General features: G+C 47.5%; 1 protein-coding gene across 1 annotated transcript in view; it reads right to left on the bottom strand.

Annotated features, from left to right (window-relative positions):
* Positions 1 to 4,811: 4,811 nt before the first annotated feature.
* The window catches only part of LOC144764107 (uncharacterized), a 240,450-nt gene continuing 223,669 nt past the window's right edge, over positions 4,812 to 21,592 (bottom strand). Inside the window, exon 6 of the mRNA XM_078650286.1 lies at positions 4,812 to 7,195. Within this exon, the coding sequence (XP_078506412.1) occupies positions 6,075 to 7,195 (1,121 nt within the window). The 3' untranslated portion in view covers positions 4,812 to 6,074. The remainder of the gene's footprint in view (positions 7,196 to 21,592) is intronic.

Raw genomic sequence — 21,592 nt, 5'->3', positions numbered from 1 at the left:
GCCCCTGCAATGGCTAATGCAAATGCGGGGGGAGAACACCAAACTATTGCGATGGTCCATCTCCCTGCAGGGGATGGACTTCACTGTGGAGCATCGCCCTGGCCAAGACCACGCCAACGCGGATGGCCTGTCCCGCTTTTTCCGCCTCGACGAGGAAAGTCCCCAAGAGGATGGGTGACTCTCCCCGCCTTCAGCTGGGGGGGACGCATGTTGGACAGGCCCCACGAAGGGCTCGCTCCCTCCCCGCATGACAGGGCCCAGACACCGGCCCTCCGGGGGCTACTCGCAGAAGCAACCCGCACCCCGTCCCCTCCGGGACGCCTGCTCCCGGATATCTCTGTGCCACGGGCCCGGGCCCCCGTCAGCCCCATTGCCCGGCCCAGTCGCCATCTTGGACACTGCACCACGCGGCCGCGTGGCCTCAGCTCGACCCCAACCCTGGGCCTGGCCAGGCCCCGACATCCCGGCACCACCATCCACCCAGGAGGTGAACGGACCCCTTGGCAGGTTAATGGGAGAAAGAAGTGTCGATGGCTCTCCCCCGCCAGGTGCCGATCGCCCCCAGCCTCCCCGGGTGCTGGCTCCACCCCCCTGCTGGGTGTCTGGACTCCCTCATCCCGGACCTCCCGACCTCCCAGTGCGAGGGTCCGGACATCAAAGGGCGCCAGACCTATAACTGAGGCAGCCCCAGAACAGGAACGCAGTTGTATCCTGGAGTCGAGAGACACCGAGAAGAACTCATCCTTGACGGACTGCTGGCGCTGCCGCAGCCCTGCCTTGTGAACTATCGTTCTGCCTGCTGGCGCTGCCGCGGCCTTCTGCAACCTTCATCCTCGTGGGACCTGCCGGCGCTGCCGCGGCCCGTTGTAACCGTCATCCTCGTTGGGACCTGCTGGCGCTGCCGCGGCCCGTTGTGACCGTCATCCTCGTTGGGACCTGCTGGCGCTGCCGTGGCCCGTTGCCACCTACGACCTCTTCGGGACCTGCTGGCGCTGCCGCGGTCCGACCCGTCCGAACGCCGAGCTCGAGGATTGTGAGCTACCACCGTTTCACCTCAGTACCAGTAGGTACCAAGACTGTCCCGCTACCCCCTTTCCCTACTAGAGACTAGAATTGAGAGGATCATCGTGTCCTGACCTCCTTGTATCAAACTACCTTACTTCAAGAATTGCCTATAAAGGGTGTTAATCTGATCTTCGTGTGGTGTCCATCTGTGGGGGGGGGAAGTTACTTGTCTGTACGATCGCTGGAGACGGCCCTCACCGGGGGCCTCTCCCCTTGTGCTCGGCCGACCCTCCGGGTCCCCGTCTAACACCAGGCTTGACTCTCCCTTTGAAGTCAATCGTGCCCCAGAAATTACCCAGCAACTCAATAGTCACCCCACCTTAACCTTTTGGTCTAATGTCAGGCTTCAACAGGGTGACTTTGCCCAGCAGATTACGCTCATAAAATGTTTTTGGAACTAGAGTTATCTTGGCCCCAGAGTCGAAGAGCATGCTCACTGGAGCATCATTAATCAAAACTAGCTACTGAGGGCCATCACTAGCATTCCCTGTGACTGGGAGAGTATTGATTCCTTCCAATTCTTCTTCAAAAAGATCAACTTCCTTTACTTTTTTATGCTCGTGGCCCGTTCTGCAGCATTTTGAGACGTGAACTTTTCTCTCACAAGTTTTGCACATGGCCTTCCAGCCCGGGCGGTCTTTAACATGTTGAACACAGCACAAATTTACAGGCATATTAATGAGCGGGCACGGTTCGGAAGGCCTCCGGCCATCCTCCGCACATCCCCACTGTCACGTCCGACGGCCGTGGGCCGTCTGAAGTACGCAACAGGTTAAATTGGCCATATGGACAGAGTTGCCACACCTGAAGCACTTCCCCTGAAAATTCTTTGTGTTTAAGGGCTTTGAAGTGGTGCTAAATTTGGGTTCAACTAATCTATCCACCAGCACCTTGACATTAATGTTCTCCTTTTTATCACCTGAACTGTCTTTGTGCATAATATCAACACACACTTTTAAATGTTCGTGACTTTTGGCTATGGTCAGCACTTCTTGAAGCAATGGCTTGTCTTTTTGCCACAGGGCGTCTCTCGTTTTGTTGAGGGCGCATCCCAACATGAACTGATTTCTTAACCGCTCCTCTAAAGCTGCACCAAAATTGCATGTGGAAGCCAATTTGCGCAAGGTAGTCATGTACTGTTCGACCGGCTCAACCTGGCTTTGCATTCTTTTCCCAAAGTGATATCGTTCAAGGACAGTACTCACTTTGGGGAGGTGGTGCAAGTCCACCTTTTTGAGGCAGATCTCGTATCATTAAGAGTGTCAGAGTCACTATCAGAGAGTTTAGGAAGATGTTCAAATAATTCTTGTCCCTCGGAGCCCAAACAATGCATTAACAATGAGGCTTTTTTTTACGGGTAAATCCTTGTATCTACCCCATGGGTACATGTCGTTTCATCCGTTGCCTTACTCGCACCTTGTCGCAACAACCTTTAGTAACCATAAGTTTCTTTGATATATTCTGCCCGACCGAATAATTGTCTGAAGTCCTACTTCAGGCAATTTCACTTCTGTTTTTAGCCCAACCGTTAAGGATTGACTTGCCTATTCCCCGTTCTCCCTCTACTCTGCGCCCGTGAAGCTGATTTCGTCTTCCTTGGCCACACTCAGCATTTTTATCACGGCACTTCTGCGCCACTACTCCCGTAAATTACACCACTGCGGGATCCTTTTCCACTCCGTTATGGTTCCGTTCACTGCAGCTCCCCGCCCACGTGGTACTGCAATTATTCACTAGATCCCATACAAACCTTCTATTCTCCACTCTGGCAGATTCTCACCCACGGGAACTACTAATAGTCACTAAGTCTACGGGCAAATCCTTGTATCTACCACATGAGTACATGCTGTTTATCCGTTGCCTTACTCGCACCTTGTCGCTACAACCTTTAGTAACCATAAGTTACTTTGATATATTCTGCCTGACCGAATAATTGTCTGAAGTCCTACTTCAGGCAATTTCACTTCTGTTTTTAGCCCAACCGTTAAGGATTGACTTGCCTGGTTTGTTTTTAATCAACACCACCTCTCCACCCATCACCACGTTGTGAGTCAATATCTATAAATGTCGATTTTATATATCACCCTATATTTCTTTCCTCCCCACATTTTCTTTTAGGTTTTAGAGGCTTGAAATTAATTAGGCACTTACCAATTGTCCTGATGATGATCCCTTTGATTTAAAAGTGGGATCGAAACGCCGTCAACCAGTTTATGTGCCTTATACATTGTTTATACCATGTAATATGTTGATGTAAAGGTGCATGTTGAAATTCTTGTTCTAACTGCAATTTTGAGAACACTTAAGCTTTTTGCCTAAAAGCCCTTTCCAGCTCACTTTGAGTGTACTAAGGTGTTTGTGCTTAATTGGGGTACAGGCTTGTGCCCAACAACGTGAAACTGTTGAAGGAAATTCTCTGTGTATTCCTGCTTAAAGTAAAAATATGTAGACCTCTGTCCGGCTGGACAAGTCACTTAATACAGAATCGACTGTGTCTGTATTTATCTTTTTGCCCGATTCCTTGATGCATGGGACCGTTGCTGTTTATTGGCATGACATGGGTCTACAGGTAATAAAAATAAACATATAAATTCACAGGTGTTCAGCCCATTTCTCTGGTGATGTCACTCATTGACATGTATTCGGCTGCTTGTTCTATTTTTAGGTGAGTACAAATAACGTGCCGTTCCCCCTCCTTCTATTCTCTCTTTTTCTCCCCCTTTTTTGTCTCTCTTGTTCTCTTTATCTGTCCCCCTCTCTATCTCCCACATACTCCTGTTAGCGTTGACTTCATGAATGTCACTGCCACTTCTGGCATTCATACGACAAATCCTTTAGAATATTTGAGGACAAGGGACAATTAAGTGTGGAAGACGAGTTACTGGGAGCGCAACGGATTGTCCTGGCACATATATGCTTTTGATGTGGGATTTTCGCTATTTCACCACATTTTTCAAACAGAGTCTGCTGCTTACAATGTCTCAATTCTGCTAAAAAGTAGAGTTTGGCAAGTCACAAAATGAATAGGGAGAGCCAAGTCGGAGAGGAGCCACGGGTCATACTTAGTTATGAGGACCGAGGCACAAGCTGATCCATCAACCGAATACAGTGTGTAAATAATTCAGCAAACGTTACTTAAAAACAAGTTATATGCTCTTTTATATCTAAAAATAGGTTATTTCTTGAACACTTGTGCTTCGCTTTAGTTCATTACATATACTGCAGTGGCATTTGTTAATAGTAATACATGCATTTTACCAATGAAGCTTCCATCTCCAGAGCTCTGACAACATGTCCATTCTGGGTGTGTTGGGTTTAAAGGTTTTATCACTAATCCGACAAGTTCGCTGAAAATACCGCTGTGAGTCCCAGTATTGTTCAGTGTTGCTTTTACAGGTAGTGTGGTCAGGTGCGATTGAATGTTTTTCTTTGTATCTCTTCTTCACCAAATAAAAATCAACAAGGTTTCTTTTCTTTTAATCCACATTGTGCTTGTTTTCCACTGTGTATCCTGGTACATAATGTCACTTTGCTATGTGTACGGAAGTGAACAATCACTGGAAACAAACACTTTTATAATCCTGCAAATACTGTTATCTGTTTTTCTTCTTTACTGCTATTAGGGTCTTCTATCATCTGGTATTTCAATGTCCCACATAGTTTGAATTCTATCTTTTTCCGTAATTCATTCCTCTAACAATAACTGCACTGTTTAGCTCTTGTCTATGTCCTCAGATGGGTCAATATTATTTTTCATGTTCTTAAGTTCTTTCCGGAATCTCTGCATCTCTAGGATTATTTCCATGTGAGTTAAATGAAGGAGTGTATTCACTGAGGGCTGTGTGGGATTGAAAATTGAGAAAAGCCTTTCTCACTTTCAGTGCCCTTCTATGTTTTCCCCGTGTGTTCGCTGATGAATTTGTAGCTCTTATCGTCGACTAAAGCTCTTTCCACATTCATTGCACTTATGTGACTTTCCCCCTGTGTGTGTTTGTTGATGTTTTCGTAAGGTTGATAACTGACTAAAGCTCTTCAAACATTCACAGCAATCATATGGTTTTTCCCGTGTGTATTCGCTGATGTCTTTGTAGGTCTGATAATCGACTAAAGCACTTCCCACATTCATTGCACTTGAATGGTTTTTCTCCTGTGTGAGTTTGCTATGATACCTTAATAATGAAATGAAGCAAAAATTACTGTCACATTCACTAGAATGATAGGGTTTTTCCCCCGTGTGTGTTTGCTGATGACTTTTTAGCTCTGATAAAGATCTGTGGGGGCCCCTGCCATTGGCCCCCAGAAATGGGTACAGTTCCCCAGCCTGTTCAATCCACCCGTAATTTGGGGATAATGATTTATGACCAACTTTCCATGAGGCAACAAGCTACAAAAACCGTTTCCACATGTTTTACCATCCTGAGGTGGCTTAGGAAGATATTATGGATGCTGCCAAGTTCGACTCAGAGGACAGTAGTTCAAGCACTGATAGTCTCTAGATTGGACTATGGCAACATCCTATATCTGGGAGCCAATAAAGAGGTAATCCGGAGATTACAGATGGTACAGAACGCTGCTGCGAGGTTGCTGTGTCATGTTCCGAAAACATCTTCCATCTCAGGCAAGCTTCGGGACCTTCACTGGCTGAGAATTGAAAACAGAACCAAATTTAAAGCCATGTGCTTTATGCATAAAATTAAACTCAGTACAGCTCCTCACTACCTAGGTTCCTTAGTCCAGCCATACCTCCCTGCACGCCCGCTTAGATCATCTTTCCAGTCCAAATACTCAGTTCCAAGATTTAAATCTGTCCGCATGGGGGGCCACTCTTTCTCTTATCTGGCACCCGTACTGTGGAACTCTCTCCCTATCACTCTTCTTCATGAAACTAATCATGTTAGCGTCCGTAAAAGCCTTAAGACCTGGCTACTTAATCAGTAATTCGGACTGTTGACGCATCTGTCCTTCGCGCCGGGAAATCTCTGGGTAGCTGTGCGCCTTACAAATCTAATTTAATAATAATAATAATAACTGCACTTGAATGGTTTTTCCCCTGTGTGTGTTTGTTGATGTTTTTGGAGATTTGATAAGTGATTGAAGCACTTTGCACATTCACTGCACTTGAATGGCTTTTCTCCTGTGTGCGTTTGTTGATGTTTTTGGAGATTTGATATGTGATTGAAGCACTTTGCACATTCACTGCACTTGAATGGCTTTTCTCCTGTGTGTGTTCGCTGATGTCTTCGAAGGTGTGATAACTGACTAAAGCACTTTGCACATTCACTGCACTTGAATGGTTTTTCCCCTGTGTGTGCTCGCTGATGTTGTTTAAGGTGTGATAACTGACTAAAGCCCTTTGCACATTCACTGCACTTGAATGGTTTTTCCCCTGTGTGTGTTCGTTGATGCTTTTGGAGGGTTGATAAGTAACTAAAGCACTTTGCACATTCATTGCACTTGAATGGTTTTTCCCCTGTGTGTATTCGCTGATGGTTTTGGAGGTCTGATAAGCGACAAAAGCTCTTCCAACATTCACTGCACTTCAATGGTTTTTGCCCTGTGTGTGTTCCCTGATGATAACGTAATACTGAAGAGTCGCGAAAACTACTCTCACATTCACTACAATGATAAGGTTTTTCCCCCGTGTGTGTTCGCTGATGACTTCTTAGGTTTGATAACTCACTAAAGCTCTTTTCACATTCACTGCACTTGAATGGTTTTTCTCCTGTGTGTGTTCGCTGATGACTTCTTAGGTTTGATAACTGACTAAAGCTCTTTACACATTCACTGCACTTGAATGGATGTTCCCCTGTGTGTGTTCGCTGATGTCTTCGAAGGCTTGATAACCGATTAAAGCACTTTTCACATTCACTGCACTTGAATGGTTTTTCCCCTGTGTGTATTCGCTTATGTTTTTGGAGGTTTGAAAAGTGACTAAAGCACTTTGCACATTCAATGCAATGATACAGCTTTTCCCCCGTGTGTGTTCGCTGATGACTTTGAAGGCTTGATAAGTGACTAAAGCTCTTGACACATTCACTGCACTTGAATGGTTTTTGTCCTGTGTACATGTGCTGATGAAGCTTGAGTAGTGATGACAAACTACAGCTCTTGCTGCATGCGTATGATTCTTCTTTCTTGGTTAGTGTCTGTGGGTCGGGTATATATTTGCCTACATCCCATGACTGAATTTCCTGATGGGCCAACATGGCTGATAAAGCGCTTGTGTTTTTTCTCACACACTTTATATATCTGCAGTATTTTGCACGTTTGATTTCTGTTTTAACAACAAAATGTGATAGCCACCAAATATTTGCCTCACTCCTAATACGTAGAAGGTGTCTATGTAGGCGATTGTGCCTTTAGATTGGATTATGGCAATGCACACTTGTGGGTAAAGATGTATCTTCCTTCTGGCCGGTGCAAATAGGGACAGTCTGTTGTATTTTAGATAGAAGAACTCCTCTTTCATTTACCGGTCTATTGTCTGGCTCCGCTCTGTTGTGCTTTTCTCTGGTTGCTGTGGTTTGGCCAGAGTTTAAAATTCACCTAAAGCACTGAATGATGGCTTGTCGTCATTTTAGAAAACAGAGCACTGCGGTAATCACATTATACCGATCCCATGATCAAATCTGGTGTTGGACACTTGTTTATACAAGATGCGGTTTGTTATTGTTGTTGCCTTAATTTTCCTAAGGTAATTTCTTCGTCTTGTGGCGTGGAGGTGCACAGCTCAGCCTCTTGCAATTGCTGAACTGCCCTTGATACTTCATCCAGGATCTGTCAGTTTGTGTGCAGGTTCCTCTGTCGCCGACTGCGCTGATGTTTTCCTGAATACTGTAGCTCAATATTTCTGCTATTATTGAAGATTTACAGCATTAGCTTTGTTATTGATGGTCATTTCATAAATTCAAGGCTTGTTTTCTGTTGGATGTAAAGATATTGAAAATTACTAAATTGAAACATAATGGAATGAGAATTCACAATGTTTAACTGGTTGTAAAAGACATTTCGGGGGCGATTTACCAAATCTCCACACAATGCAGCGCAGCCCTCCCCCCGCGAGGCTGCACTGCGCAACAAAGAGGGAACAGGAAAGCACCATATTTTCAAAGATATGGCTCTATCCTTCCCTTTCCCTTGCGCCGGCACTGATTACAGCGGCCCTGCGCCATGCACACACCTTAGCACAAGAGCGCTAGGGTGTGTGTGTGTGTGTGAGTCCAGCATAGGTTCTGTACAGGAAGGACACCGTTCCTGTACAAATTACTATGCCTAGACGAGGGAAAGCGTTTACCATATTGTATACGTGTTGCACAGTGCAGCACGCATGCAAAGTCAGAAAGGGAAGGAGAAATGAAAGCATTTCTCCTTCCTTGCACCTAGTTTTGTGGTTGCACGGGAGCGCCCTTGCACCACCCTTGGAAGGCACCAATGGCACAAAGTAATGCGAAACAATGCTATGCGCAGTGTCACATTACTTTAACGTTATTTCCAGCGCTAAACAAGTTTAGCGATGGAAAGTAAATTAGGAGAAAAAGATTTTGCACCATTTTGTGCCGCGAATACAGCGCAAATACTTAGTAAATCTCCCCCTTCTTCTTTATTGCTTTTGAAACTTAGCAAGGAATATTTCATCATACACAGGTATTTAACTAAAAGTGCGGTTGATCAGGTGACATCTTATTACATTTACAGAGTAAGGGCGCTCACGGAGCACCCATGTGCTTGAGGTATAGCTTAAGATAGAGGCATATAGTGAAGATTTCATTTAAACAACAATAGAGTTTAGAAAAAGAGATGGATCAGGCTGGGCTGCAAACTTTCCAGTAATTCTTCATGAAGTATACAACAAAAGTAACTCCATTCACACACTTCTTCTCGTTCTTCCCTACTCACTTAAGATCATCTCAAATACCAACTCCTGTCTTTACCTCACTGTTCATAGGTTACCTTTGACACTTTAAACAGCTCCCTAGGTTCAAGCATTTCTGGTTTATTCTAACCTGGAAGATTGGAACATTATTGTGGGTTGAGGGGGGTTTCCTATCACCATAGCATCTGTCCATCTCCCTGAAACTAGTGCAGCTTACAGCACCCGGTTCTGGCCCTGAAAGATAAAGATAAAAAGCAAGTCTTTAGTTCTTTCTAAGGTGGATAAATTTCTGTAAGATGCACCTCCTTCCAGAGCTTTTGTGTAAAACAGAGCGAGGGGTTCACTGTAAGGCCCATCCTTTACATTTTAAGCGCGGTTAAGGTAAACAAATATGTGATTCATATAATTTAATATTCAACAATATCAGTCATTTAGTACTTAGAGAGAATCCATCACAACCAATAATTTACCTGACATATCCCTGCAGCAGATGTGCGCCTATTACTCGTTTCCCCCATTTTGCAACATTACATGGCATCTGGCATGATGTTGTCCTTTTGGGGCCCAGGATGCTATTTGTGACCGGATGGGCATTTGGAAGAGTGGGAGGAGGTGTCAGTTATCCAAAGGTGATGCGGCATTTCTACCTTTCCATATTTCTCATTATCAAGTGTACCTAATTTCATGGCCTTCGACCCCCTACTGCCCTCTGGCTGCACACTCACTCTGTGGGGTTCATCAGAAGTCAGATAACTGCCTCATGCTAACAAGGATAAGGATCTCACTTCTTCTACAACATTTATTGCAGACATAGGGCCTAGTTAGGAGTTTGTCCAACAGATTTTTGCCTCAAAACTAGGGGTGGGTGAAGAATTCCGCTCTGCCGGCGGAGCTCGTGAAGTTTTGCCCACTCTGGTCCCAAAAACTCCATGCAGAACGGAGTTTTTTTCTCCAGCGGTTCGCCAACGGTAAAGTGGCGAGCACTTGTGAGAAAATATAACGCGCTAGACCTCCTACTGGCGAGATTTCTCATTGCAGGAGGTCACAGCAGGTCGCGACCACTCGAGTGTTAAAATCTGCCATTCTCGTTGATGAAGCTACCATTCGATTAGAATATCAATTAGAGCGGCAGAGGCAGCAGCGCCCTCTGGCACGACGTGTAGTGCTGTTCGTGCTGATTAAACAGTGGCACTAAAAATCAGTGAGTGCAGTGCAACTTAAACTCTGCCACTTGTGGAAGTCTCCCTGGCGCTTTGTGGAGTTCAGGGGAGTAAAACTCTGCAAACTGCACCAAGGCATTATCAAAACGTGACAGATATCCTGTCTGCCTTATTATAATTGCCACAGGATGTAATGCATTTTTAGCGGGCCAGGCAGGATACCTGTCACATTTGTGATGGAATAAACCATCCGCTAAAATCTAAATCAGGCCTTTTGTGTACATTGCGTCCAGTCTGGCTAACTGGGCTTGACGGATCTTGTGGTTTGTGGGTCTCTCACTGCTTTGAGGTCACCGCCAGGCAGACCTTCTGTCAGCTGTGCCCTGTGCAGATCTTCCTCCCAGGCTGGACCTCTGTCAGCTGCGCCATGTGCGGGTCTTCATTCCAGGCAGGGGTTTCTGTCAGCTGTGCCTTGTGTGGATCTTCCATCCAGGCGGGACTTCTGTCAGCTGTGCCTTGTGTGGATCTTCCATCCAGGCGGGACTTCTGTCAGCTGTGCTGTGTGCAGATCTTCCTTCCAGGCAGGGGCTTCAGTTAGCTGCGCCTCGTGCAGATCTTCCTTCCAGGCTGCGGCTTCTGCCCGCCGTGCCTTGTGCAGATCTTACTTCCAGGCAGGGGCTTCTTTCAGCTGCGCCTTGTGCAGATCTTCTTTCCAGGATGGACTTCTGTCAGCTGTGCCGTGTGCAGATTTTCCTTCCAGGCAGGAATTCTGTCAGTCGTGCCTCGTGCAGATCTTCCTTCCAGGCTGGACGTCTGTCAGAGGTGTCCTGTGCAGATCTTCCTTCAAGGCAGGACCTCTGTCAGATGCGCCTCGTGCAGATCTGCTTTCCTCAATGATCAGTTCAAAGGTTAGAAGAGGTAGAACTGGTCTAGGTCATCTTCTTTATTACAGTTTAACTGATCAAGGCACAGACCTCGTGCTCTGAGAGGACGGAGAGTCTGGATTTTCTGAACTCCGTGGAACAGGAATAAAGTTCTACCGCATCCAGCACATACTACAAGACTCCAAGAGTCAACGCTACAAGTGCTGCTCCAAGGTTTAATTCAACCACTGTATCTGTACATGCCCTGGCAAATGCCAACTAGAGAATAAACATCCTGCTTGCACCAGCAGAGGGCAGAAAGCTTTTCAAGAATATCGCGGTACATGGACTTTCTCTGTCTGTCGTAACTGAAGATGTTAAACCTTGGTAACATCAATCCCCTTTGGACAAGGTCCTCCATTTTGCTATCAGAATGTAACTCATCCTGCGCAGTCACAAACCCTCAAGTCCGTATTGCATGAAGCTGGGTGGTTCTCACCCATAAGAAGGCCCTCCACAAATTGCTGACATTTCTTACACCCCCTGGACAGCCGTGGCAACACACAGACTAACTACACCCCTTCAGGGATCACCAGTCCTCCTGCCAGCATCAAGACTCAGATCTTTCAACCTTCTCTGTTACCGTCTTTGGAACGGCCTGTCTCTGGGATTCGTGGAAGCTCCACACTCTGAGCTCAGAGTTGCCTAGTAAAACCATCTCATGAGAGTGGAAGAAAAGAACATTAAGTGACACGCTCTGCACAGAAGTGTAAATAAATCTACTATTATCGTTCCATGTACCGTTGTCCTACTGCCGTTGTTTTGACATGGATGTTTTGCCGTCTATCACAGCAGCTTCTTCGTTTAAAATCTTACTCAGTTTGTTTTGCATCATACCTACTTACCTATGTACTGTTTCTGACCCTACGACATCTCTGGCAGACATGTTGTGCTGTCTGTTGCTACATAAATAGGAAGTAGATTGCTACTGCAGGGAGAGTGCAGTGTCCTATCAGTCAGATGCACTTGATTGGGATAAAAGGCACCATGTTTGTTAGAAAAGCTGCAACTATTAGAATAATAATATACCAAAAGCAGCACATATAATGCAATAACAGACCAGGTACTAGAAAAATGTGACGCAAACAATGCAATAACACAGGCTAGGCACTAGGAAACCATGACGCAAACAATGCAATAACACAGGCCAGGCACGAGGAGAATCTGATGTAAACAATGCAACACAGGCCAGGCGTTGGGAGAATCTGACGCAAACAATGCAGGAGAGGAGGTGTGGCGGGGGAGTTGGCCATAGAGCACTATGGCGGAGAAGGACACAGCAGCTACGCGTGGAGGCAGGACTACATTGGGACGCGGAGGCCCCTCTAGACCCTAATCGGCTCCCCCAGCCTCCAGAGTGAACGGTTGGAAGTGCTGCCAGCAGGGTTGAGGGGAGTAGGGGTGCGACATCTGGGTCTACACAGTGTGGGAAGCTGATCGCCTCTCCTCACGGGCACTGAGGCGCCCAGGGGCCCTGCACTGCTGCCTTTGAGAGTATCCTAGCAGAGACTGAAGAGGGTCTAGAACAGGGGTCTCCAACCTTTTGTGTAGTGAGAGCTACTTCTGGTCAGTGAAAATCGTCGTGAGCTACTAAACCCCAAGCAACTTGCGCATTTTTCTGAGCGACCTCCCCCGCCCAGTTTATTGGACGTTTTGCCTATTACTTCAGAGCCCATGGGCCCCATACTGTGGTTTCCATACAATAACACTGAAAGAAACAACTTTTTTCCCTTTTTTACATGTGCACTGCCTTCTGCAGCATAGTGAGACAAAAAGCTAAAGCACAAGCCACAACAGTGACACAACAAAAGCACAAGCCGTGCAAGCGGAGGCCGATGCTTGTCGGAATGGGACAGAAAATAGGCTCTGGCACCAAATTAAAAGCAGCCCCATAAGCCGGGTCTGGTGGCTCACTGCACTAAAGCAGCCACTGCAGGGGCCTGTGCTTGACCTCATGGTGACAGGTTTAAATCCCAGCGGGTCCACTCATCCTTTCATCCATTTGAGGTCGATATAATGAATAGCCTTGAGTTGGGTAACAATAAACATCTGTTATTCAGCCCCAGGACACCTTCGGGTAATCGTGCGCTTTGCAACTAGACCTGTTACGTTATTAAATATAGGGCAGGCAAATCAAATAGCTAAAAAAAAGTGGCAGAGATTCCTTCACAGCACTGAAGTCTACTCTACGCCCCTTGAGTCCCTTCCATCAGTAGGGCCAGCACATCCCTCAGTATGGCTAGAATAGTGTGACCCCCAGACCAGGATGGAGAAGACGAGGAACGTACAAATGGGATCCACCATTTTATACTCTGGCTTGAAGTAGATAACGTAAGAAGCCACCAGTACCCCAACGCTCTGGACCAGGTCCCCCACAACATGAATGAAGGCAGCTCGCACACTGGTGCTCTGCTCCTTCTCGGGGGTGGTCTTGTGCGAATGTTCATGTGATCCTTCTGTAGGGCCATTGTAGGAAGGTAGATCCCTGACTATGGTTGCCCCCAACTTTTTGCCTGGTGTTTTGAGGTTTTCTGACTTAGTTGACCTGGGGCCCTGCTATTCAGGACCCCAGGCCCACTGCTCTCTCTGTTAAAATGGATTCCATGTACCCTAGGTACATATCTGATTGGATACTGAGTCCCCTTATCAGTCCCTGTACAGTATACCTTAGGTATCCAGGGCATAGGTGTACCCAGGGCCTACCAGGGGCTGAAGCATGTATTATGCCACCCCTGGCTGGCCATCCAAAACTGACCCAACTGGCTGCTTGACAGCTGGGAGCAAGGTGGTGTAATCACCCTTTGCTTTAGATATAGTATACCTATATCTAGTCTTAAAATGGGCACACAGATCTCCTATCAGTCACTCCTATGGCAGGCCTTAACAATCTTGGAGGGAGAGTGCCTGGAATCGTGTGAGATAGTGCTCTGGCATGAGCTGAGCCTGTCTGCGGCTTTCGGGATCTATCCCTTAGCCGTTTCCCTGATAGCGTCAGACCATATACTCTTAAGTGCCTTATAATCCTCGCGGTTATGGTAACTTTGGCCTGACATTATCTAAACATGTCGTGTAAGGTGTCATATGCTTTGGAATACTATCCCCTCGCCAGTTCTGGAGTCGGGGGTAGCATTCCACCCCTCTAGAGGGAGAAGACATGTTGGTAGCTGTAACCCCGGTTAAAGTTGAACACAGCCTCAGCTCCACAAAATGGATGCTGCCACCGAGACACAAGTCTGCCCTCCTGCTGCTGGGAGTCCATCCAGCGAGGGAGGCCTGGACAACGGTTTCCTGTCAGGGGCGGTGCCAGCACCATCCCAGACAGGGTTTTGTGTATCCCAGGTAGGCAGGTCTGAGAGGAAGGTGACTGCAAGTGGCACCCCGGTGCTCACTGTGCATATGCCGGCTCAAACCAGTTCCAGGGGCACACCAGCCCCTGAGCTGGGGAGAGACCGGACAAAGGAGAGGGGTGTAACCACCCCCCTCCTAGTCCCACCCATAGGGCAGGACTTAGTCGCGTGCCAGCCCCTTTCCTTAGGATAAAGGTAGGAGCAGGCCCCTTCCCAAATTAGATCATCTTTGAATCCTGAAACTACTTTCCACGAAAGGAACTCTCGACTTAGTCACAAGGGAGAAATCTTGAGAAGAAGGATTAGTCACCCTGCATCAGCAGGCACCAACTAAGTATCTTGCGGTTTGCTGCCCGTCCTTCCTCCGGAACCAGACCGACCAGCACGACGAGACCCGGACTCCCTGCCATCTCTGACCTCTACCTGCCTCTACAGCACAGCTGAGAACCGTGAGTGCGACGAGACCAGAGGAACCGGCTATCATCAGAACCTGCACGACACTGATCCAGCACGACCGCCGAGGGACCCTCAAGTGGGTGCACTGGGGTAAGAGAAGCCCCAACCCCAAGCAGCACGAGCACCGAAGTCCAGCCCCCCAGCATCCACCAGATCTGCGTGGGGCCCTTTTGCCTCTGTGTCGCTTGCCACGTTGTCCGGTCACTTGCCCGTTGGCTAGTGACCCTCCAGACGACGACCTCAGTTTATTTCACTGCTGGTCTAGCTCCTCTAGACTGGCCCTTGTCTCCTCTTGAAGGGGAACTTCCTCGGACCCTCCTGGTCCACTCCAGACGCCATTTTGTGTCACCACGTGGGCTTGCATTAGCCAAGGCTTGTTGCCTCCTTCAACGGATCCAGCATCGCCAGCAGCAGACATCCGACGTGGGACAGCTCGCACACCTCCAGCCTGGTCGACATCCACGCCCTGGTCCGTGCAGCAGCAGAATCCAGTGTCACCTCTTCGCCTGGCTGAGTGACCTTGTCCGGTGCCATCCTGGTGCCCACCTAATCACTGGCTAATGATTCAGAACTTGGTCTCCTCTGCTTACAGGTATCCTTCTTCACTGATCCGTCCTTGGGTCAGCCCGGAACATCTTCACTGGTCGCCTGCCAGCAACTTTTACTTCAGGCTCCTGGTTCGTCAACGAGGGTTTCCGACGACACTTGAACCCTATGCAGCCGCAGCCCCTGGGTTAGGTAAACCGAGTACAACTCTCTAAGTGTCTAGATCCACTTTCGTTTTTGACCTACCTAGTCGGGTTCGCCCGAGAACACTAACTTTTGCTTTTACTAGCCTCCATAGACTTTGTCTCGCATTACGCGTGAGAGTGCACACTCTGCACCCGATCTCCCTAGGCCTCCTGCTCGTAATCTGAAGGTTCAGTAGTATAGTCCTAGCGATCCCAAAGCCTCTGAGAATAGTTACTTACCTGCTAGTAATTCGCATTCCACTTTTGTAGTATATGGTTTTTCGTGCCCCTCGGGCATTTGTGTAAATTGTGCAACTGCTATTTGCTTTTGCTGCTGTTCATTTAGTTATCCCCTGTTTTTAACGCGGGGCTCTCCTTCCCCTTTTACCTGCACTTTAATTGTTGTTGTCCACCGCTATTGTTGCGGGTCCGGGTCCCGGGGTGGGAAAAACATCGGCCGCCATCTTAGAGTGGTGTTTGCCGAGAGGGGGGCGGTGACTACGAGCGGACTAGCGCTCTGTGGGATCTGATGCACGCCTACATATAGCTCCCTTGTGAGCGCAGCGGGATCGCCCAGCGGGGGCGCCATCGCAGTGCCGGAATCACACCAGAGTCCAGCCCGTCTGCGTCCCAGAGCTACTTGCCTTACGCCTCCCTCGAGGCTATTGCTCCCATATTTTTCCTGGCGGTCGGAACTTAAGGAAAGGTTGTCCGTCATGCAGTTGGCGTTTCCCGGTTTTAGACGGAACCGTGCATGACAATACATCTGTTCCTTTTCAGTGTCTTCTCCTTAATACCAGGTCGGTAAACTGTCACTCCCTTAATATTTGGAATTTGCTGCATAATTCCAACATTATGTGTCTATTTTTGACTGAGACATGGTTAGGTGAGTGTTCCGCACCGGACCTGGCCAATGCCATCCCTCCGAATTATAACATCTTTAGGAGGGAAAGAACATTGGGCAGAGGAGGAGGAGTAGCTCTTATTGTGAAAAAGAGTATTTCCTGCTCTACCTTTCCGGTGGAGAATATCCAGGGATGTGAAGCCCTTGGCTTCACCTTACATCTCTCCCCTCTCCAGGCCTGTACCGGGATACTTCTGTATAGAACTCCCGGATCGACGGGACCTTTCTTTGACGAATTGCAAGTAGCTCTTTCAGTTCCTTGTCTCAGGTCTGATCATTGCATTTTTCTTGGAGATCTTAATGTCCATATAGACAATAACTGTGACCCTGACGTTACTAAACTTATTGATATCACGGCCTCGTTAGGGCTATCTCCGTTTGTGCAAGGACCAACACACAACAAAGGCCATACCTTAGATCAGGTATTTTCAACGAGACCTATTTCTGTTTGTTCCATACAGCCAGTACTCTGGTCTGATCATTTCTAAATTTCCTTTTCCTTGCCTGTCACTGCCCTCATTCGGGAGAGAGAAGTAATAGAGGCCACGCGGATTTCACGCCCGTTCCATCTGCTCTCCGGGGATATGTTATCGGAGGCTCTCATCACCTTTCCCTGTCCCCTTCTGGGAAATTTGGAAGAGAATCTTGTCCTCCTCCAAAAATGGCTTATAGCCAGATTTGAGACCTTAATCCCCGAAAAGAAACCTAAATTAGGAGAGCGCAGAGCGTCGGCCCCGTGGTTTTCTCCCCAGTTGAGGATACAAAGACAGGAGTGTAAAAGGGCTGAGAGGGTTTGGAGGCGGGCTTATGATCCGATTGAGAAATTGAAATTTCGAGCAGTAATAAAAGCCTACCATCAGTCAATTTGGGATGAAAAAAGGGCCTATTTTGAACGTCGTATTGATGAGGCTGATAATGTCTGTAAAGAAATTTTTAAAGTGGTTCAGGATTTTACTTCTCCTGCCGTTTGTACTCCTAGTCATATTCACACTGACTCTTGGATACAACAATTAGCCACCTATTTTGTTAGTAAGATCACAGCTATTCAAGCCTCTCTCTCCCTCTCTGGCTCTCAACCGGATTGGAGCCATTTAACGCCACCATCTCTTGTGGAGGGTCATGGCCCTTTCATCTTCGAATTTCCTCACATGGATCTTAGTACATCTTTGGAGCTTTTGTCAGGTTTGAAATCTGGCTCTCCTTTAGACCCATGTCCGGCCAAATATTTGGGGAAAGTGGCATCTGCTATTAACATTTTGGTGAACCCCCTGTTGAATACTTCCCTGTCTACAGGGGAGGTGCCTCAGGCATGGAAGCGCGCCATGATTCTACCACTGCTCAAGAAACCTACCTTGGACCCCCTCATCCATGCCAACTACAGGCCAATCTCCCTTCTCCCTGCTCTGGCGAAAGTGGCCGAGAGATATGTGCACAGAACAATTTCCAGTTTCATCGAAGGAAACGACCTGCTGCACGCCTCGCAATCCGGTTTCCGTGCTAATTTCAGCACGGAGTCGGCTTTACTCGAGGTCACTGATGCCATCAGGGAAGTGCTCGACTCTGGGGGAAAGGCCATGTTAGTCATGCTTGACTTGTCGGCGGCATTCGACACCGTTCCTCACGAAGGCCTCCTTGTAAGACTCTGGGAATGTGGCCTTCGCGGAACGGTGTGGAACTGCCTTAAATCTTTTCTGGCCGACCCCCTGACAATGTGTCTTTTAAGGCCAAGAATTTGGGAGGGATAGTGGATTGTGAACTATCTTTTGGGCCTCACATCTCGTCTCTCTCAGGGAAATGCTTTGGCATTCTGCGGATGTTGAGGAAATGTCTTCCTCTACTATCACTCAACCATAGGAAAACAGTTGTTCAGGCATTGATCGGTTCATGACTGGACTACGCAAACGCTCTTTTCCTGGGGTTACCGAAATATCTTATGACCCGTTTGCAAGTAGTCCAGAATTCGGCAGCCCGTACCATCTTTGGACTCCCGAGGAGAGCTGGTGCCACTGTTTTATTGAACACCTTACACTGGCTACCTATCTCCAAGCGAATTCTTTTCAAATGCCTGACCGTGGCCTTTAAAGCCTTACACGGCATCGGCCCCAAATATATTGGGAAACGTCTTTCCCGGTATGTACCGAGCAGGACCCTGAGGTCATCGGGTTTGTCCATGATGACAGTCCCTGCAATTCGACGTGCAAGATTGGGAGGTCGGTCTTTCCGCCAATTAACACCAAAGGCCTGGAACGATTTACCATTGTCCCTGAGACAGGCTCCTTGTCTTCTTGCTTTTAGGAAGGACCTGAAAACATGGCTCTTTACGAAATAGATTTCTTTTTCTTTTTCTGCTCTTTGCTGTTGTGTGGCTGCTTTTATCTGCTGATATTCTTCGCCAAAGCGCCGGGATGCTACTCGGAGTAGCCGTGCGCTATAGAAGAAATAAATTAACATAACATAACATAACATAGCTTGAAGTATTTTCTTAAGAGTTTTGTATTGTGCTTAGCTCCCTGACTCATAGAGTTCAGGGTAGTCTTGTTATTAATAAATATACTTTATTTTCATAACAACTTGTGTGGTGTCCTTTCACTTGGTGATCAAGGGGTAAATGTGATGGTAAAACAACTGGCTTAACACGCCCTCTAGAGTTTAGCCTAAAGCCTGCTCTTGTCCATGCTACTAGGATAGCTGGTCTATCAGGTTGACTTACAACCAATCATCAATAAGGATTGTTTGGTATGATACAAAATGATCACTAGAATAGTGAGCACTATATATCAGGCCAACTTCTCACATTGGTGGGCAGTGGTTGGGATTTGAGCTTGCTGTTGTTTTACCACACACGTATCCTAAGAATATCATTTGAAAGATCACATAGGTACATAGGTACATATAACTTAACTTAGAATACTCTGAGTTCTACTGAACCAGCTGTTGTAGGGTAATAGGGCTTAGCACACCCTAAACTACAACTCTAGCAAGGGATCAGTAGGTAAACCCATAGTGTAGGTAGGTGCATCACTTACACCACACTAGAAGCATGTCTACCCATGGAGAGTCTTCAGAGACTCCCCTAGTGGCTAGTGACCCTCCACAGGTCATCTCAAGATATGCAGCTCTCAGTTTCCAGGAGATGAGACAAGTGTGTACCTCCAGGAAACTGAAACAGGGGTCTAACCCCACCATTCCCTTTCTGATAGGTCTCTTAGAGACATATGATGCTAGGAAAGCTTCTCATACAGATGTGAATATGCCCGCTTTAGAGGGTACCCTTGGTGATCCAGACCTCCTTGACACTGAAAAAGCAGTTGAGGAGGAGGAAGAAGAGGAACTCTCTGGGGATGAGGCAGACAACAGGCCTGAACTAGTCAGCAGACTTACTAGGGCCAACTTAGACCTACTTAGGGAAGGATCTGGGGGACCCCCAGTACTGACCCTAATGAGGCCTAACCTTGGAGTTAGAAGAGATAGATCTCCTTCTAGGGACTCCAATAGATCTCTGCACTCTAATGCCTCTTCTCAGAGGAGAAGGAATTCTCCCCAGAGGAGATTGACTTCCCCTCAGAGAAGAGAACATGAAGCAAGGATGAAACAGGCTAATCTAAGGATTGAAAGGAAAGAACTTGCCCTGGCCAAAGAGAAGCTTGCCTTTGCTAGAAAGCAGCAGATGAGTGGGACAGTTCCCACTGGTGGCAGCAATCTCCCTAGAGATAAAGAAAGGAGTTTAGACACTAAACACCTGAGTAAGATAGTGCCCCCCTTTAAACAAGGGGATGACATCCACAAATGGATGGCTGCTTTGGAGAGGGCCTGCACTGTCCAGTGCATCCCCCAGAGTCAGTGGGCAGCTATACTGTGGCTCTCCTTTGAAGGCAAAGGTAGAGATAAGCTCCTCACTACTAGAGTTGAGGATGCTAACAATTACCAAGTCCTGAAGAATACACTGGTTGATGGGTTTGGCCTAACCACTGAGCAGTACAGGTTGCTGTTCAGGGACACCCAGAAAATTCAGTCTCAGGATTGGGATGACTTTGTTGATTGTGCCACTAAGGCTTTGGAAGGCTGGCTACTGGGTAGTAAAGTTACTGACTTCACAGGATTGTATAATCTAATTATGAGAGAGCAAGTCTTAAATAATTGTCAGAACCAGTTATTACACCAGCACCTGGTAGACTCTGATCTGACCTCTCCACAGGAATTGGGTAAGAGGGCAGACAAATGGGTCAGAACGCCCAAGAACCAAGGTGGTGACCAAAAGAAGGAATCAACCAAGCCTCAAGAGAAGGGTGGGAATAAATCTTCAGATCAAACCACATCAGGGCCCCAAAAATCCTCTGAGGGGGGTGGGTCCCAGAATCCTTCCAATACCCAAAAGAAACCTTATTGCCAAACCTGCAAGCAGGTGGGTCATTGGAAAACTGACAGCAGTTGCCCAAAGAACCCCAATAAGGAGTACATACCCCCAAGTAACATTCCCAAGCCCCCTGTTACTACTAGTAGTAATCCCCCAGGTGGTGGGAGTGCCCCCAAGAATTTGGGTGCATTTACTTTGGGAGTTCCTGGGGACTCTGGCCTAACCAGGTCCCCTGACTTAGATACTCTTGTCTGTGAAAATGGCATGGGGTTTGCCAACTTCACTGCTTGTCCCAACACTTTGGGCAAGTACAGACAGGAGCCCCTAATCAATGGTATAAAAGTTGAGGCCTATAGAGATACAGGGGCTAGCATCACCATGGTGACTGAGAGCCTAGTCCCCTCAAGGCAACTTTTACCTTGAGCCACATACCAGGTGACCAATATTGATGGAGTGCAGAGAGATCATCCCATGGCAGTGGTAAATCTCAGCTGGGGAGGTGTCACTGGCCCCAAGAGAGTGGCAGTGTCATCAAACTTGCCTGTAGATTGCCTACTGGGGAATGATTTAGAGATCTCAGCCTGGGCTGAGGTAGAGCAAGAAACCCATTTCAAAATGGTAAACCTCCATGGTAAGGTTAGTGGGGCAGTGATAGCCACAGCCCCAGTCCAAGATGTCCTCCCTGAACAGGTCAGGAGGGCTGTGCCAGTCACAGCCCAATCTCAGACAAATTCCTTCCCAGAACAGGTTGGCAAGGCTGTGATGGTAACAGCCCATAC

This window comes from Lissotriton helveticus, chromosome 1_1 (assembly GCF_964261635.1).
Source record: "Lissotriton helveticus chromosome 1_1, aLisHel1.1, whole genome shotgun sequence".
NCBI lineage: Eukaryota > Metazoa > Chordata > Amphibia > Caudata > Salamandridae > Lissotriton > Lissotriton helveticus.
Note: the sequence above shows the minus strand (reverse complement) of the source record. Positions and strands in the feature narration are given on the sequence as shown.